This window comes from Xenopus laevis, chromosome 8L, assembly GCF_017654675.1.
Source record: "Xenopus laevis strain J_2021 chromosome 8L, Xenopus_laevis_v10.1, whole genome shotgun sequence".
NCBI classification, from domain to species: Eukaryota; Metazoa; Chordata; class Amphibia; order Anura; family Pipidae; genus Xenopus; species Xenopus laevis.
The window spans coordinates 121,768,421-121,786,511 of NC_054385.1; the positions used below are offsets into that span (position 1 = coordinate 121,768,421).

The 18,091-nt window shown below is 37.1% G+C and overlaps 2 protein-coding genes across 6 annotated transcripts in view; both read left to right on the top strand.

The window, feature by feature from the left end:
* XB5762037.L (uncharacterized XB5762037 L homeolog) overlaps positions 1–18,091 on the top strand; it is a gene marked incomplete at its 5' end in the record, with an annotated part of 583,381 nt that overhangs the window by 160,061 nt on the left and 405,229 nt on the right.
* The window catches only part of LOC108699114, a 39,796-nt gene continuing 21,726 nt past the window's right edge, over positions 22–18,091 (top strand). For 2 of the 5 annotated variants that reach the window (XM_041573525.1, XM_041573524.1), the window contains exons 1-18: positions 22–406; positions 1,051–1,356; positions 1,450–1,770; positions 3,565–4,188; positions 5,891–5,997; positions 6,586–6,639; positions 8,022–8,078; positions 9,575–9,628; positions 10,519–10,575; positions 10,750–10,806; positions 12,369–12,470; positions 12,954–13,017; positions 13,720–13,916; positions 14,679–14,738; positions 14,919–14,972; positions 15,714–15,779; positions 16,113–16,169; positions 16,338–16,394. In XM_041573525.1, the coding sequence (XP_041429459.1) occupies positions 190–406; positions 1,051–1,356; positions 1,450–1,770; positions 3,565–4,188; positions 5,891–5,997; positions 6,586–6,639; positions 8,022–8,078; positions 9,575–9,628; positions 10,519–10,575; positions 10,750–10,806; positions 12,369–12,470; positions 12,954–13,017; positions 13,720–13,916; positions 14,679–14,738; positions 14,919–14,972; positions 15,714–15,779; positions 16,113–16,169; positions 16,338–16,394 (2,511 nt within the window). In that variant the 5' untranslated portion in view covers positions 22–189. The remainder of the gene's footprint in view (positions 407–1,050; positions 1,357–1,449; positions 1,771–3,564; positions 4,189–5,890; positions 5,998–6,585; positions 6,640–8,021; positions 8,079–9,574; positions 9,629–10,518; positions 10,576–10,749; positions 10,807–12,368; positions 12,471–12,953; positions 13,018–13,719; positions 13,917–14,678; positions 14,739–14,918; positions 14,973–15,713; positions 15,780–16,112; positions 16,170–16,337; positions 16,395–18,091) is intronic. The other 3 variants (XM_041573526.1, XM_041573528.1, XM_018230973.2) reach the window with 2 other exon arrangements.

Consider the following 18,091-nt stretch of genomic DNA (forward strand, 5'->3'; position numbering starts at 1 on the left):
GGACCAAAGATACAAACGGAAATACGACCAGGGATACAAACAGAGATACGACCCGAGATAAAAACAGAGATACGACCTAAGGCTGAAACCGAAAAGCCACCAAAGATACAACCAGGGATTCAAACAGAGATTCAACCAGATAAACAAAGAGATATACAATCAGAGATACAACTTAAGATACAAACAGAAATGCCACCAAAGATACAACCAGGGATTCAAACAGAGATACAACCAGATATACAAACAGAGATGCAACCAGGTGTTCAAGCAGAGATAGGAACAGGAATGCAAACAGAGATACAACCCAGGATACAAACAGAAATACAACCAAGGACACAAAAAGAGATACGACCAAGGATACAAACAGGGATACGTCAAGAGATGCAAAGAGAAACACAGATAAAAGGTTTGTTGGGGGGGTACCACAAAACTAATAAACTGTTAGAATACTACGTATATAAATGTCCCATGATCAAGAATGTCAATAATATATTACAGGAACAATTAATCAGTACTTTAAGGGCTATGTGGAGAGACAGATGTGAAATGTGGCATAAAACAACACTAATTAAGATTCTGAACTCATTTTAGTTACTGTAGAACAAGAAAGAGTTGTTATATTGTAAAATATTATGCCTCATATCTAATCCTCAGAGAGTGTGTGCAATATTCCATGCCCCAATCAGCTCTAATAATGTCACATTACTCATTGTGTTAGGGTAATGACACAAGGAGCAGTGCCACCTGTGGGAAATTACTCTCCTCATTACCACAAGAAGACAAAAAACTTCAATAGCTTAATATGTATTCTGCATTTTCACACAATTAAATAACTGAAGTGTTTTACCCCATCCATTTCAATATACCGCAACAGAAAGGTATTTTAGGGTGTTCAGTTGCCCCAGGGAGTGCAGTTTTCACCAAAAATATTTCAAAACCAAGGAACCAGGGAGCCATGACAATGCCCTCTCTTCCCCATCCAAAGATCAACCCTTTAAATGAGAAGGCAAGACTCAATGTTGATCTTTCCCAACTTCTATATGTTTGCAGCAGGAACAGAGATTCAGGTAATTGGTCGTGTAGGGGAGACTGTCACACTGCAGTGTCCTTTGAATCTACCATCAAGAATCTCATGGATGTATGATGACAATGGAGAAAAAATACCTCTGGCTGAATATAGAGATCAGAAGTTTATCAGAGTGAATAACAACTATTTCATCAACCGTCTGGATGGATCTAACAGCGAAACTGTATTACGGATCAAAAAACTGAGAATGGAGGATAGTGGAGTCTTCACTGCTCATATTACTGTTAATGGAAGCACTACAGATATTAGTTATGTTCTCAATGTATTTGGTAAGTGAGTGTGTCTGTATGTACATGCAATGTTTTTAAATTCAAATTTATGACTGTCAGTGCTGATCATTTCTTACTTTTGTGTGTTTGTAGGAAGAGGAGACATCATTCTACAGGTGATTGGCCTTGTAGGGGAGACTATCACCCTGCCAACCTATCTTAATCTGGCAGAACCCATTGAAAGAATCTCATGGATGTTTCATGACAAAGGGAAAAAAATAGTCCTGGCTGAGTTCAGGAACCACAAGTTTAGCAGGGTAAATAAACATTATTTCCATAACCGCCTTGAAAAATCGAATTATGGAACCGCATTAAGGGTCAGAGAGCTGAGAATGGAGGATAGTGGCATCTTCACTGCACACATTCATGTTAATGGAAGAAAGAGAGACTTCTCTTATATTCTAGTTGTGTTCGGTAAGTCTGTTTATGCGCATATCATGTGCACAAGGGTGTGAGTATTCTTGCAGCTCAGAGCAGACAGACTTGTATGGAGGAACTGAATGTATTGCACAGGAAATTACATAAACTATTAGGTCAGTAGACTCATAGCCTAGACTTTAGATACAGTGTTTAAAAGACAGTTTTGAAATTATAAATGGACTCCTCCATCTACTGAAGCACAAAAATGCTACAGTCAGGCTGATGTGGGGAATCTTTTACGAAAGACAATAATATTTTGACCATGGGTTGTAGCATATAATGCACATAGAGGACCACGTGGTCACCAAGAGCTTCTGTGAACAAAATATATTGGCTTTTCCTTTTTTCCATGAGAAGCTTGGTATAGCTAGTAGAAAACATGGCATGACATCACTCTCAGGTGTCATTTGTAATCAGTTTCAGTTGAAATGGGCTACACAGTGAAGGAGGCTAGAGAACAATTAGGTTTTTGTAGTATCTGATGTAGGGATACCAAAGGTGACCTGAGCAGCCAGAGACTTTTTATCAGTAGGAAAAAGATAATTAATGCATAGCAAAAAATTGCTTTATGTGATGGCCATTGTGATATTGCAACTCCTACAAAAATATTTGTCTGAATCGTAAACCTTAATTTGCATATTAAAATGTAAGAATTTTTGTTTTAAAAGAAACGATTGCATTCAGTTATCCAGGGATTTAGGTGTTTATGTAATAAAGGGCACTATGTTTGCACCGGAACAGAATCCTGGGCAATCAGAAGATAGCATTTACTGGTCACCTGTTTAAAAGCAACCATCTTATTGGTTGCTATTGGTTACTGCTCCTGGGCAAACTTATCGCCTTTTATTACATATGGGGGTTAAAGTCATATATGCTAATCCTTGGTTAATCCCTGCCAAACTTTCTTGGATATGGCCAAATTACGAATTGATTTCTGGATTCAGTATATCCTTTTATAGAGTCTGTATGCTACAGAGGTTGATTGATTAGTGAAGAAGATATGGAGGGAAGCATTCATGATTTGATGATTTATACGTATATGCAACAGTTTACTCGTTTAAAGGAGAAAGAAAGGTTAAATTACTGGGGCATGCCAAATGTTAGGCACCTTCCAGTGATTATAATCTCTTACCTGATACCCCAGGCCTGTGTTCCTGTTAGCATTAAACTGCATTGGCCCCAGGTACACAGGGAGCACTATGGAACAATCTTCTGCCATTTCTTTGTTTTTCAATGGCCCCCGGCCAGTAGAATGATAAAGTTGTCTTTTTGCTTAAACTTCAACTTTTCTCTCTACTGTGCATGTGCGCCTGGTGCAAAGAAGAAAGACGCAGGAATTAGACCACTCTGTGATTTTCACTTAGAAGTACCTAGGGGTCTAGTAACCCATATCAACCAATCAACAGGTAGCACTTACTAGTTACCTGTTTAAAAACAAACTTCCTATTTGTTGCTATGGGGTACTGCTCCTTGGTAAAAGTAGTGCTTTTTATTACATAAGGGGGAAAATGTACTAGGTACCCTAACATTCTGCACCATATGTCAATAAATGAGTTTTATACCTAAACTTGATGCTCTCTGTTCTGGACAATTACGTTTAAAGAGGAGCCCTTGTCATCCATTGGATTGGATATCTCCAAATAGGCCCTGTCCCTCTAATGCTCTAAAGAAACCAGCAATGACTAAGGAGGGCAGTTGGCAAAACAACTATGAGAATTACTATTATTTTTTATATATAAGCATTTTATAATGAAAGTATTTTAAAATATGATTTGCTTGTAATTTCAGAACTTATACCAACACCAGTGATAGAAGTGACATATGATATTTTTACTGATGTCTCTAATCTTCATTGTTCTGTCCCATCAAACTCAACAAAGTTGTCTTACAGTTGGATCTATAGAGATAATGGCACTGACATACTATATGCCAATGGCAGCACAATCAGTTTATTAGTAAAGAATATGGCACCAGAGGCAGAATTTATTTGCTTGGTACAAAATCCTGTTCACAGAAACAGTGTGTCAGTCCTTTTAAAGTCACTTGCTGAGAGACATCCAGAGATACGACCAGAGATACGACCAGAGATACGACCAGGGATACAAAAAGAGATACATCCAAAGATACAAACAGAGATACAGCCAGATATACAAACAGAGATAGAAGAAGAGATACAACCTGAGATACAAACAGAGGTACAAACAGAGATTCTTCCAAAGATACAACCAGGGATACAGCCAGATATACAAACAGAGATAGAAAAAGGGATACAACCAGAGATACGAACAGAGATACAAACAGAGATACGACCTAAGCTACAAAAAGAGACACGATCAAGGATACAGCCAGAAATACAAACAGAGATAGAGGAAGAGATACAACAAGAGATACAAACAGAGGCACAAGTAAAAGGTTTGTATGGGGCAGGGCAGGGCGAATGACAACACTAACACACCGTAAGAATACTGAGTCTAAATAAATAAGAAATAATCATCAGGTACTGTAGTGTATGTCAGGGTAAAAATTCGAAACGCCGAAAATTTTTCGAAACATCTGTCTGTTTTTTTGAGGCCGGCGTCCGTTTTTGGTGAAATCCATTGTTTTTTTTACGTCAGCGAATTTTCGCCGAGGTTTTGTGAATTTATTCGGCGGCGGCGAATGGCAGGAATTCACCGCGAATTTGCGCCTGTTGAATAAATTCGCTCATCACTACTTACAGGGCAGAGGATTACACATCATATCCATCCCCGGTGTGTATGTGCAATATTCAATGCCCTAATCAGCTCACATTACTCTTTGGGGGTTATTTATTACAATCTGAATGTTAAAATCTCAAAAACAAATAAATGTTTTTTTCACTAGAAAGCTCACATTTTTCCCTGATGCTGCTAAAAGCCGGAATCTGAAAATCAGCCATAAAAGACCTATTGAGGTCCTGTATAAGTCAATGGGAGATGCACCTATCTCAATTTTGTGGTCTGTGCTGGGTTAAGCCCGAAAATCCAACTTTTTTTGGGGTTTTCAGCCAAAAACTCGAAAAATTCCAGCGATTCGTGAAAAGAGCCCAAAAAATGTCAAGCAGTTCGGGAAAAAAGACAAAAAAATTCAAGGGATTCAGGTTTCCCTCGATGTTATTGAGTATATCTGTGATTATATCACGTTTTTTAATTAATAAATAAGCTAAAATCGGGCATGGGAGTTCGGTTGTGCTTTTTTTTAAATAAAATATGAGATATATTCTGATTTTAGTAAATAACCCCCCTGAGTGTTAGGGTAATGACATAAGAAGCTTTGTCTCCTGTGAGAAATCACTCTCCCAACAGGCAACAAAACACAGAAAAAACACCTGGTTGTTGCCAAAATTGCGAATTGCGGCATTAAAAACAATTAATTTGCTTAATGACTTCTTTGGCATTTTTTCATAATTTAGTGATTGAAGTCTTTTTCTGTAAATACATTTTATCACATTCCCCCAAACTTATCTTATAACCATAAGCGGATCTGGGTCACCCTGACTGATTAATAATATTTCCCCAGCTTAGTATCAAGTATAAGCTGCTGTTTTATTATTACAGAGAAAAAAGTAAATATTGTTTTTAAAATTGTGATTATTTGATAAAAATGGAATCTATAGGACATAGCCTTCCCATAATTTGGAACTTTCTAGTACAATACTTACTGGTAACTAAGTTGTGCAAACTGGTGGCCAGACAATCCTAATTGGGTTTATTTAATGTTTAAATGTTTTTAGTAGCCTTAAGTATGGGGATCCAAACAATAGGAAAAAACCCTAATCTGGAAAACCCCAGGTTCCAAGCATTCTGGATAACAGATCCCATACCTGTATAAGAGAACATACGTCATAAATTTCCAAAAGTGCCACAGAGATCATAATCACTGCCTGCACTTTAACACTTGATAATCAAATTAGATCCAGCTTGGAGCCTGCTATGCTGGACAGGGTCACATGTATATATCTATCCATGGCGCATTACAAAAGGATCAGACAAATGATAATGTCAAACAAATGAAGCAAAAACAATAAGACAGGGAGGGGAAATGAACATTTTTCACTATTCTGTTATGATGAATATATTATTTTTTGTAATTTCAGGACCAAAAGAAGATTCTCGGAAACTGACCGCAATAATTGCAGTTTCCGTACTGTGTGTAATAATTGTTGGTATAGGTCTTTATTATGGAATAAGACGAAAACTAAAGGTATGTGACTTTTTAAAATGTGGCTGCAGGGGGCCGAGGTGGTATAGGCGGCCCCATGAGGCTCTAATTAATGAGCATTTTAAATATATACTGGTAATACAGGACAACCTCTAGATACTGTATGTTGGGAGCTAACATAATTTGCTGTTGCGCCCAGTAACATATGATTACGCCACTGATACCAACAGCTAATTTATTCAGCACTGAATATAACTGGATCATCTTTGTGTTCTTCCATTTCACTAAAACGTGCTCAGATATTATCAATGATAACCCTTTCTTATCTAAGGTAGTGTGACTAAGAAGATTGGCAACATGACTGAAAAACTTTTCTGTGTTACAAAATGTCTAGAGAAGTCAGTAATAGCAACTGAGAAGAAGTGTGTAGGAAATAACTTAAACATCTTCCTCTGACTCTCTGTGGATTCAGAATACATTTTTATGATTGACAGTTAGGTCAAATACATTGATGTGTGCTCCCTTTGCCTAGACAATGTATTGGAGCTAACTGTCTTTCAAAATAACCGACTCTCAATCAAAGGATTTAAGCTGGGATGAAAATATCAAGTGTTTTATTTTTTCTTTCAGGATAAAAACAAGGCTGATACTATTACATACAGTAAAGCTCAAATAAATCCTCAGGTAAGGAAGGATTGTAAAAAAAATGTTAGTTCCTATATTAATTTGTATATATAATTTGTGTGAATGTAGGGAGGGTTGTGTGAATGGATGCTGTATTTTCATTTGGAGGGGTTGAACTTGATGGACTTTGTCTTTTTCCAACCCAATTTAACTATGTAACTAACTACGTAACTATGTAACCTGGTTTAAAAGTAATGCACTGTTCCTCAGTATAACATCCAGAACTGAGTTACTAACCTTAATGTACTGACTACCCATGCCACATTTACCCACTACTGGGTCTGTTCCTGGTCATCTCCCCTTCTCTTAAACCTGGACACCAATTTATTGTCAAACCAAGGGCTCAGAGATCACTATTCCTCTTAAATGGGCAAACAGGCATGGGTTACCTATAGACACTGATAATTATTAGGGACCTACAAACAATGCGATATACTAACCAGTAGGGATGGGTGAATTTTTTCACCTTGTTTCACGGTGGAAATGACGCCCATAGACTTGTATGGCGTCTTGCGTCCCAAAAAGAAGAAGACGCACATCAAAAAATGTCGCAGCTTGTCACAATTTTTTTGCTGCCCATAGACTTTAATGGGCGTTGGTGACATTTTGTCGGCGGCAAATTTTTGGCGAAATGAAACTGGTCAAATTCACCCATCCCTACTACCAGGCCATGCTCGGAAGTACTGACAAGTGAGAGACCAGCTCATAACCTCTTATTTCATCTGTAGGTTAAAAAATACAGAAAATATTCCCAGTATTACATTAATACATATGCTACTAATCTCCAGCCTTTGGGTCGGAAACAGAAACTATAAATATAGACCAACTGCCCGGACGCAAAAAAAAATAATCTTGAAAAATGCCATCTGTATTTTGATTCATGTTCCTTACCTTTTATTAAAGGTTAAAACACCTGGAAAATAGAGAGCAATATTGCTTTAATATTCAGTTTCTCATCTTGCTGGACTATAAAACTTTTCACATACTCTCCAGGCCAGTAGACAAATAAATGCAAGAACACCTTCCAATGAGATTCCTGCATACTCTATGTTCATTTTTATTTCATGCTATCACAGCTGAAGTCATTAATCTAACTTCAGCATTTATGACCTGTGATATTGGAGGAGGGTAATGATGTCAGATCTATGATGTTTGGGGAAGAGGGTGGAGTCTGAAATATGACATCAGGGGACATTGTTTGGTCAGTTTTTGTCCAGGTTTAAAGAATTCTTTTACGGTTATGCTACATATGATGGACAGTTGGGGGTGTGAGTAGGACAGCTTTTTGGAAAGTTTATGTCACATTTTGTTACAGTTTTTCTTTTCAAAGGAATTATATAGTTGGAATAAAAATAGCAAATCATTGTTTTATTATCTTTCAGGATAATGAACAAACAATGGACACTGTTACTTACAGCAACGTTCAGAAAAACAGTCAGGTAATGATTTTATAGTGGGGTTGTTTTTATTTTAGATTGGAACATTTAATTCTCCCATGGAATTAATCAATAAAGGTCAGACATGAGATTCAGGCTGCAGATCAACTAACAACTAAAGGGATAATTGTTTCATTTATTGTAACTACCCCGCTCCTTCTTGTATTTATATATTTTATAATATCAAATATATGAATACAAGAAGAAGATGGGTAGTTACATTAAGGGGCACATTCACCAAGCTCGGGTGAATGAATAGAGGGAAAAATACTCGAATTTCAAGTAGTTTTTTGTGCTCCTCGACTATCGAATTGGCGTAAATTCGCCTGAGTAGAATGATTCGAATAGATCGGGCGAAAAAACGCTGCGACTATTCGCCCATTCGATATTCGAAGTACTGTCTCTTTTAAAAATACTTCGACTGCCTACTTCGCCAGATAAAACCTACCGAATTGCTTTAAAAACCTATGGGAAAGTCCCATAGGCTTGTTTTCTAAGTCTTTGATCGAATAAAAAGGCATTCGATCGATCATTCGATCGAATGAAAATCCTTTGATCGAATATTCGATCGTGCGACTATTCGCCCATTCGACTATTCGCCAGCGCGTAAATTTGCCCGAATTCCCTATTCGATTCTATTCCCCAGTCGAATTTCGAGGGATTTAACCCCTCAAAATTCGACCCTTGATACATCTGCCCCTAAATATTATAGTCTTAAAGGATCACGTTTTGCCTGAAAAAAAGCACTAAGAAAACTGGCCTGCATTAGCCTATGATTGATTCAAAAGGGGAGGGTGGAGGTAGATCCCCCCCCCGTCTCCTAACTGCCCCTAATTTGAATATCATTCACAGCCCACATTTGAGTACTGTATTTACTACCTTCTAAGGCAGGCGTTAAGGACAAGGCTAGCTGCATGTCCTGCCACTATGCTCATCACTGAGCACTGGATTTTATCCAGCACAGTGCAGAGTGCAGCATACATAGGGGGAGCTCTAGTGACTTCTCGAATGAACATTAAGGGGTGCACTCATGCACCCCCTGGTCATACCCAACTCCTTACATTTACCCACTTCTGGATCTGTTTCTGTGGAATCACTCCTTCTCATGATCATATAGACCAATGTATTTTCAAACCTAGGACTCACTCTTTCTGTGCAAATCTTCTTAACTGCGCAATCAGGCACGGGTTACCTGCAGCCACTGAGGATTGACTAGGACCACATACTAAGTGGTATATTAATCATTTGGCAAAATGCAACCTTCATTTTGAATAATCTTCTATAATTACAAAAGCAATTCAATTAAACATTTGTTATAACAGAGAATGTTATAAGGATATGCCAGTCAGAGCTCCTTGGCTTGACACCCCATATATATAAATCTTCCATCAGCTTACCAGTACTAGTGGCCATAATAATGTCTCTTTACTTTATTTCTTTTCATAATAATTATTTAGCTGGAATGAAAATAACAAATCTTTTAAAATTCTTTCTTTCAGGATGAAGTGCAAACTAAAGACACTGAAGTTCAGATAAATCAGAGAAATATACAGGTTAAAAATGCACTCAGGTTTTTTTTACATTTTTGTTTGGTTTGGAATTTTACTCTTTGACATGTGAAGCTGATCAATGAAAGACAGACATGAGATCCAGGCTGCAGAGAAACAACTAAAAAGATACATTTGCAACTTATTGGAATTACTGTATCTGCTTATTTTTGAATTTGTTATGTAATGACATCATCTATACCCAATGTCATGGCCAATGACATTAGGGGGCACATTTACTAAAGGTAGAAGTGAATTTTCGAATTCAAAAACGTCGAATTTTGAAGTATTTTTTTGGGTACTTCGACCATCGAATAGGCCAAATTCGACTTCGATTCAAATTGAAAATACTTTGAATATTTGAACATTCGAAAATAGAAGTACTGTCTCTTTAAAAAACTTCGACTTCGACACTACGCCACCTTAAACCTGCCGAATTGCTATGTTAGCCTATGGGGACCTCCCAGAACCCATAGGCAACATTTGGCTAAGTTTTTAGAAGTCAAAGTTTTTTTCTTTGAAAATCGTTGGATCGAATCGCTGGAACGATTTTACTTTGACCAAATATGGCCATATTCAGTTGAAGTAATCGTTCGATCGATCAATTCGGTCAAAAATCGTTCGATCGATCAATTAAATCGTTTGAATCGATCAAACGATTTTACTTTGACCGAATATGCCCATATTCGATCAAAAAAAACTTTGACTTCAATATCAAAGTACTGCGATTCGATTAGTTTTTTCATTTCAAATTCGACCCTTGGTACAGGTAAATGTGCCCCTAGGGGTGGAATAATGATGTCACATTGGTGGATCTGTTGCATTCTATCACATTCTAAAAGTTAACTTAAAGGAACCACCCATGTAAATGTATCTAATACTTCTTTGTCTTTTAGGATAAAGAGCAAACTAAAAACACTTTTACATACAGTGAAAGTCAGAGAAATTCTCAGGTAAGGAAGTAAGGAATTTGCACCATATATTTCAATTTTGGCTTAGTTTGGAAATTTACTGGGTGTGTGAGTAGGATACTTTTATAGAAGGTTTATGTCCTTTAACATGTTTACTATTTAAATGAATTATTTAGCTGGAATGAAATATAAAATGATTTTATTTTTTTCTTTCAGGATGAAAAGCAAAATATAGACACTATCACATACAGGGCAGGTCAGATAAAAACTCAGGTAAGGAGTTAAGACATTTTCAGATTTATCTTAAGTTTAGTTTGGAATTTTTGAGTTTTCAAGGTTATTTCTGAGTCAAAAATCAATTTTGCAGATAAAAAAAATTAGAATTTGAGTTTTTTTCAAAAAATTTTTAAAGAATTTCTTCAAGATTTATTTTGCCCTGACCCTGAAAAAAGCTCGAATCATAAAATACACCGTCTAAAACCTGTCAAGGTCATGTAGAAGTCAATGGCAGAGGTCCCTTGAACCATTTGAAGATGTTAAAGGAACAGTACCACCAAAAAAGTAAAATGTATTAATGTAATTAAAATATATGAATATAATGAAAATACAGTATAATGTAGTGTTTTCCTGCAGTAGTACAAATGGTGTGTTTGCTTCAGAAATAATACCAGATAACAGATGCACACTGTAAAATGTCATTGTATTCTATTAACCAGCTTATCTGTTATCCACTTAGTAGCCTGTGCCTTTTCTCCATTTTCAGCTAGAATGGCTGCCCCCATGACTACACTGCAGCTTATTGTTATAAGGATGGTAGTCTTTCTAACGCAAACACATAACTTTTACCAAAGCAGGGTAACAGTATGTGACATTTGAATTGCTTTAAAATGCTTTTATTTTGTGGTGTTACTGTTCCCTTAATAACCTTCACGATTTTCCAATTTTCTTTTGAAGGGTTTTGCCCGAAAACTCGATCAATTCGAGCAATTTGAGTTTTTTTTTCCAACGAAAACTCGATCAATTTGAGTTTTCAAGTAGTTAACCGCAAACTCACTGGTTCGAGTTTTTGCAATTTGAGTTTTTTCTTAAAGGAGAACTAAACCCTAAAAAGTAATATAGCTAAAAATGCCATATTTATATAGTGAACTTATTGCACGAGGCTAAAGTTTCAGCTTGTCAATAGCAGCAATGATCCAGGACTTCAAACTTGTCACAGGGGGTCACCATCTTGGAAAGTGTCTGTGACACTCACATGCTCAGTGGGCTCTGATTGGCTGTTGAGAAGCTAAGCTTAGGGCTCGTCACTAATTATCCAGCAGAAAATGAGCTTCCCCTGTAATATAAGATGATGCTACAGGTTTGCTGATTATTAAATTCTGATGCTAATTGCACTGGTTTCTGTGCTGCCATGTAGTAATTATCTGTATTAATTACTAATCAGCCTTATATTGTGACATTTCTATTCTATGTGTACTGTATATTGTGAGTGGGTCCCTAAGCTCAGTAAGTGACAGCAGCACAGAGCATGTGCAGTGAATCAGCAGAAAAGAAGATGGGGAGCTACTGGGGCATCTTTGCAGACACAGATCTTTACTGCTTAAGGGCTGTGGTTGCCTTGGGCTGGTACTGAAGCACAAAAAACAATGTACAATATATTTAGTCTACTTCTTTAGTTAAGCTTTATTAATCCTTTAAATTAGAAACTATTTGAGTTTTGAGTTCATTTGAGTTCATTCAATGTCTAAAATTTACTCTTTGATAAATAACCCCCTTAATGTTATAACTTTACAACTTAATTTTAGCCAATTAAAATGTTTGTTTTGTCTAAAAAAAAGCAGGGAGAAAACCAGGCAAGGCACCACAAGCATCAGAAAGGAGAGTGGTCAGATATTGGCACAGGAACTTCACCAGATCTTAAAATGAATGACCTGTGGCAGGTAACTAACGGCCTATAGCACAGATTTGGACTTGTGTATTACAGTATTCTATTATCTATTACATTATTTTATTGAATATAAAGGAGTCTGTCAAGGAATGAGGGAAAAATGTAAATCTTTCCGTTCTGGCAAACTCCTAGCTTAGTTATAAGTGAATCAGTGGTATTTTGCAAAATTTTGTCCCGATGCATTGGAGTCCACTTTGTCATAAAGGAGTTTTCCATTTAGCAATAGCATATGTATTGCTACAAATGGTTCCCTAGTTAATAATTTCTTACAATCATGGTGGTGATTTCTCTGTAAATATCCTAGTATCTAGATATGATTTCTGCCAGTCCATTATATTCTTTAGTGAAGTTCTTCTACTCTCCAAGATCTCAGTCATCATTGCTGTTTGTACGGTACTCACTTGTAAATATTTAAGCCCTTTTATCCGTTTAAATTTTTTTCACAAAAAAAGTGTTTTGTTTTTTTCCTGAACAGAATATAGAAAATGTTGGTTGTCCTGCCCCTAACAGGCAAAACGTGATGAGCAGTGTATCTGGTGGTAAGTAAGTTGCTGTTTAACAAACATAAAAAAATCTTTAGAAACAGATAATATGGTTGATTTCCTTCACAAACTTAAATGAATGAAGCATACATGTATATGCTAAGGGGCCGATTCACTAACTTCGAGTGAAGGATTCGAAGGTAAAAAACTTAGAATTTCAAAGTTTTTTTTGGGCTACTTCGACCATCGAATGGGCTACTTCGACCTTCGACTACGACTACGACTTCGAATCGAAGGATTCGAACTAAAAATCGTTCGACTATTCGACCATTCAATAGTCGAAGTACTGTCTCTTTAAAAAAAAAAGCTACCGAAGTCAATGTTAGCCTATGGGGAAGGTCCCCATAGGCTTGGCTAACTTTTTTTGATTGAAGGATATTCCTTCGATCGTTGGATTAAAATCCTTTGAATCGTTCGATTCGAAGGAATTATCCTTCGATCGTTCGATCGAACTATCTGCGCTATTCGATATTCGAAGTCGAAGGATTTTAATTCCTAGTCGAATATCGAGGGTTAATTAACCCTCGATATTAGGCCCTTAGTGAATCGGCCCCCTAAATGTACTGAATCTGAAATACTTTGTTTATGTTACAGGGCTGAGATTAAGAATAGTCAATAATGATGTCAAGAAATAATGCATTCTGCCTAATGTTTCAAATTTGTAATTTTAATGTACAAAAATTCATTATATGTTGTTAGAATTTTACCTTTCAGATCGTCTTGAGCATTCTGGAGCAAGTCTGCATGGTGCCTCGTCACATCTGACCAGGTCTGCTGGATTATCAGAAGCTACAAGTCTATGTAAAAATTTCAATGAAGTCTCCATTCCAACCTCTGCATTATCTGCCTCTTTCTCTCCTGGATACCTTGTGTCCTCAATACAAAGCAACCATAAGGTAATCTCAGCAGGAATTTTATGAAATATTGTGAAATATCTAAGCTATTTCTACTAATGTTATACCCAGTGATGCTTGTGTTTTGTGTTGGGTTATTATCAGTGGCGTAACTATAGAGCAAACCGACCCCTATAGACCTCTTCCTCTATAATTGGAAATTATCACCCCCCCCCAGCTGCTCTCCTACCTGCAAGCAGAAGGGAGGAAGGATGTAGTTGGCCTGGAAGCGCCTACAGGAGGCGGGGAGTGGGCTGGAAAGGATCAGGCTGCAGGCCCCTTCGAAGATATTCTTGGCTCTCCACACTAGTTGCGCTACTTGTTATTATCATGTTAAACTGTGTTTTGGTGCAGGGTTGTGATGTCAGGTGTGGTGAATGTCCCAATATTTATTCAGATTTTTAAAGTCCAGCTGTGTAAATTAGTGGGAGCACTTACTGATCATCCCCTCGGCACCGACATGCTGCACATGTATTGTGATCCCAGACAGACGATTTCAGCGAAAAGTTCAATTAGGAACGGAGCACCAGGAAAAGCAAATGATTTTGCTTCATTAAACTTCATTTTTTAATCAACAAATATCGACTTCCCTTGTGCTAAGTTCCTAATTGAACTTTTCAATTTAGATTTTTAAAACCACCTATACTAGGTAGGTGGGTAGTAGGTGTGAAATGGTCAGTTTTGTGTGTTTTTTTAAATGTTTTCTTTTGGAAATTATTATTTAGATGGAATAAAAATAGCAAATGTTTATTTTGTTTCTTTCAGGTTAAAGAGCAAAGTAAAGACACTATAACATGGGACAGTGTTGGTCAGATAAATACTCAGGTAAGGAAGTAATGAACCAGGAGGCTAGTCAGTGACATTGGGGTGGGGTAATAACATCAGGTGGGTGGATCTGTTACATTTAGAAGCACGGTTCATTACATCATGAGCTGGGATATGATACCAGGGGTTGCTGTTTTATTATTAAATGTATCTATTAAATGTTTTATCATTTTTATTCAGGCTAAAGGAACTAAATATTCTAATACACACAATGAAGCTCAGAGAAATACTCAGGTAAGGAAGTAAGGAATTTGCAAGATATTAACATTTTTGTTTAGTTTGGAATGTTTTTCTACATATTTGTCACAATGGAGTTATCTATAAGAGCCAGACATGAGACCCAGACTGCAGAGAAACTAACAACTAAAAGGATAATGTTGTCACTTATTGCATTTATATATATATGTCTATATCTTTATTTATATAGTGCTACTCATATATACAGCACTGCAAAGCAGAACAATCAGTCAAGGAAAAGTTTAAGTTCTAATCGTTAACAAGCAAAAAGGAAGGAAGTCCATGCCCCATAGTGCTCCCGATCTAAGTGCGTAGCTAACCAGAATGAAAACTCATTTAGGTTCTATTAGCTAGTTCCTGGGTGCTTATTTCTACGTGTTTCCTTTTTGATCTTCTGGTGAATGGAGGTAGGTAGATCCCACCGGCCTCCTAACCACCCGTACTTTGGATGTCATTCACATCCGCATTGGGGCCATGTATTTACTACCTTGTTTTGTGACAAAAAGTCACGCAATTTAGCTCCCACCCCTAATTTGCATATGCAAATAGGATTCGGATTCGGTTCGCCCGGGCAGAAGGATTCAGCCGAATCCGAATCCTGCTGAAAAAGGCCGAATCTCGAACCGATTCCTGGATTCAGTGCATCCCTAATAATAATGTCTCTTTACATTATTTCTTTTCATAATAATTATTTAGCTGGAATGAAAATAACAAATCTTTTAAAATTCTTTCTTTCAGGATGAAGTGCAAACTAAAGACACTTTTACATGCACTGAAGTTCAGATAAATCAGAAAATTATACAGGTAAGAAATGCAAGAAATGTTTTTTTTTACATTCTTGTTTAGTTTGGAATTTTACTTTTTGTCATGTGAAGCTGATCAATGAAAGACAGACATGAGATCCAGGCTGCAGAGAAACAACTAAAAGATACATTTGCAACTTATTGGAATTACTATATCTGCTTCTTTTTGAATTTATGTTATGTAATGACATCATCTATACCCAATGTCATGGCCAATGACATTAGGGGTGGAATAATGATGTCATGTTGGTGGATCTGTTGCATTCTATCACATCCTAAAAGTTAACTTAACAGAACCACCATTTAAATGTATCTAATACTTTTTTTCTTTTAGGATAAAGAGCAAACTAAAAACACTTTTACATACAGTGAAAGTCAGAGAAATTCTCAGGTAAGGAAGTAAGGAATTTGCACCATATATTTAAATGTTGGCTTAGTTTGGAAATTTACTGGGTGTGTGAGTAGGACTCTTTTGTAGAAGGTTTATGTCCTTTAACATGTTTATTATGAATTATTTAGCTGGAATGAAATATAAAATGTTTTTCTTTTTTTCTTTCAGGATGAAAAGCAAACTATAGACACTATTACATACAGGCGTGGTCAGATAAAAACTCAGGTAAGGAGTTACGAAATTTTCAGATTTATTTTAAGTTGAGTTTGGAATTTTTGAGTTTTCGAGGTTATTTCTTAGTCAAAAATCGATTTTGCAGATAAAAAAATTTGAATTTGAGTTTTTTTTCAAAAAATGTTTTCAAGAATTTTTTCAAGATTTATTATGCCCTGACCCTGGAAAAAGCTCAAATCATAAAATACACCGTCTAAAACCTGTCAAGGTCATGTAGAAGTCATGGGCAGAGGTCCCGTGAACCATTTGAAGATGTTAAAGGAACAGTAACAACAAAAAAGTAAAATGTATTAAAGTAATGAAAATATATGAATATAATGAAAATACAGTATAATGGATGACTATGAAGATTTTCATTCATCCAGCTCATGCAAGTTCTCGGCAAATAAACTCTTCCACTAATCCAGTCACAATGGCACATTGTAACTCTTCAAAGAGGTGACATCTGAAGAAATTGATTCTGTGTAGTTACTGTGATATGATTATCCAATGTATCATGCAACTCCTAGATACAGGTGTTACTTGTGAGAGTTGCATGAATGGATGTGTGAAGTGTTCTGAAACCGCCGGGGTACAGAGTTAGAACAGCATTGTATGTAGCAGACAGGTGGTGTCGAAGGCCCCCGTCTCTATTCAGGGATGGTTTCTCCACCTTGACATGAATCGCCTCATTCAAACCAGCGATTTATCCAATATTTGGACCTTGCTATCTTCAAAGGAGTGTCCCTTGTCTTTTAAGTGTAGAAAGACAGCTGAGTTTTGCCCTGTAGAGTTCTCCCTCTTATGCTGAGCCATTCGCTTGGTGAGCAGTTGTTTTATCTCCCCAATGTATAGATCTGTGCATTCCTCCCTACACTGGACTCCGTATACCACATTGCTTTGTTTTTCTTTAGGGGTTGGATCCTTTGGGTGTACCAGTTTTTGTCTCAGTGTGTTGCTATGTTTGAAAAACACAGGGACGTGGTGTTTATTAAAAATCCTCCTGAGTTTCTCAGACACTCCAGCTACATATGGGATGACTATGTTTCGCCCACTATGTGTCTCCGGGCGGTTATTTCTATTGGGGTTCCTGTTGGGCTTGGTTGCTGCTGTTTTGACAAAGCCCCATTCTGGGTAGCCACACGCTTTCAAAGATCCTCTGAGATGTTTTTGCTCTTTGTCTTTGGACTCTGTATCAGTTGCCACACATTCCGCCCTGTGGTGCAGAATTCTAATGACACCCAGTTTGTGTTCCAGCGGATGGTGTGAATAAAACAACAGATATTGATCCGTATGAGTGGGTTTCCTGTATACTTCCTATCACAGTAACTACACAGAATCTACAACTCTGTGAATTTCTTCAGATGTCACCTCTTTGAAGAGTTACAATGTGCCATTGTGATTGGATTAGTGGAAGAGTTTATATGCAGAGAACTTCCCACACCAGTCAGTTGTACTGAAGAAGCTGCTCGGATGAGTAGTGAAACGTCTTCATTGATTACTCAGCAAGTCCAGTTGTTTTTAGATTTACCTATACTAAATACAGCATAATGTAGTGTTTTCCTGCACTAGTACAAATGGTGTGTTTGCTTCAGAAATAATACCAGATAACAGATGCACATTGTAGAATGTCATTGTAATCTATTACAGGGCTTATCTGTTATCCACTTAGTAGCCTGTGCCTTTTTCAGCTTGAATGGCTGCCCCCA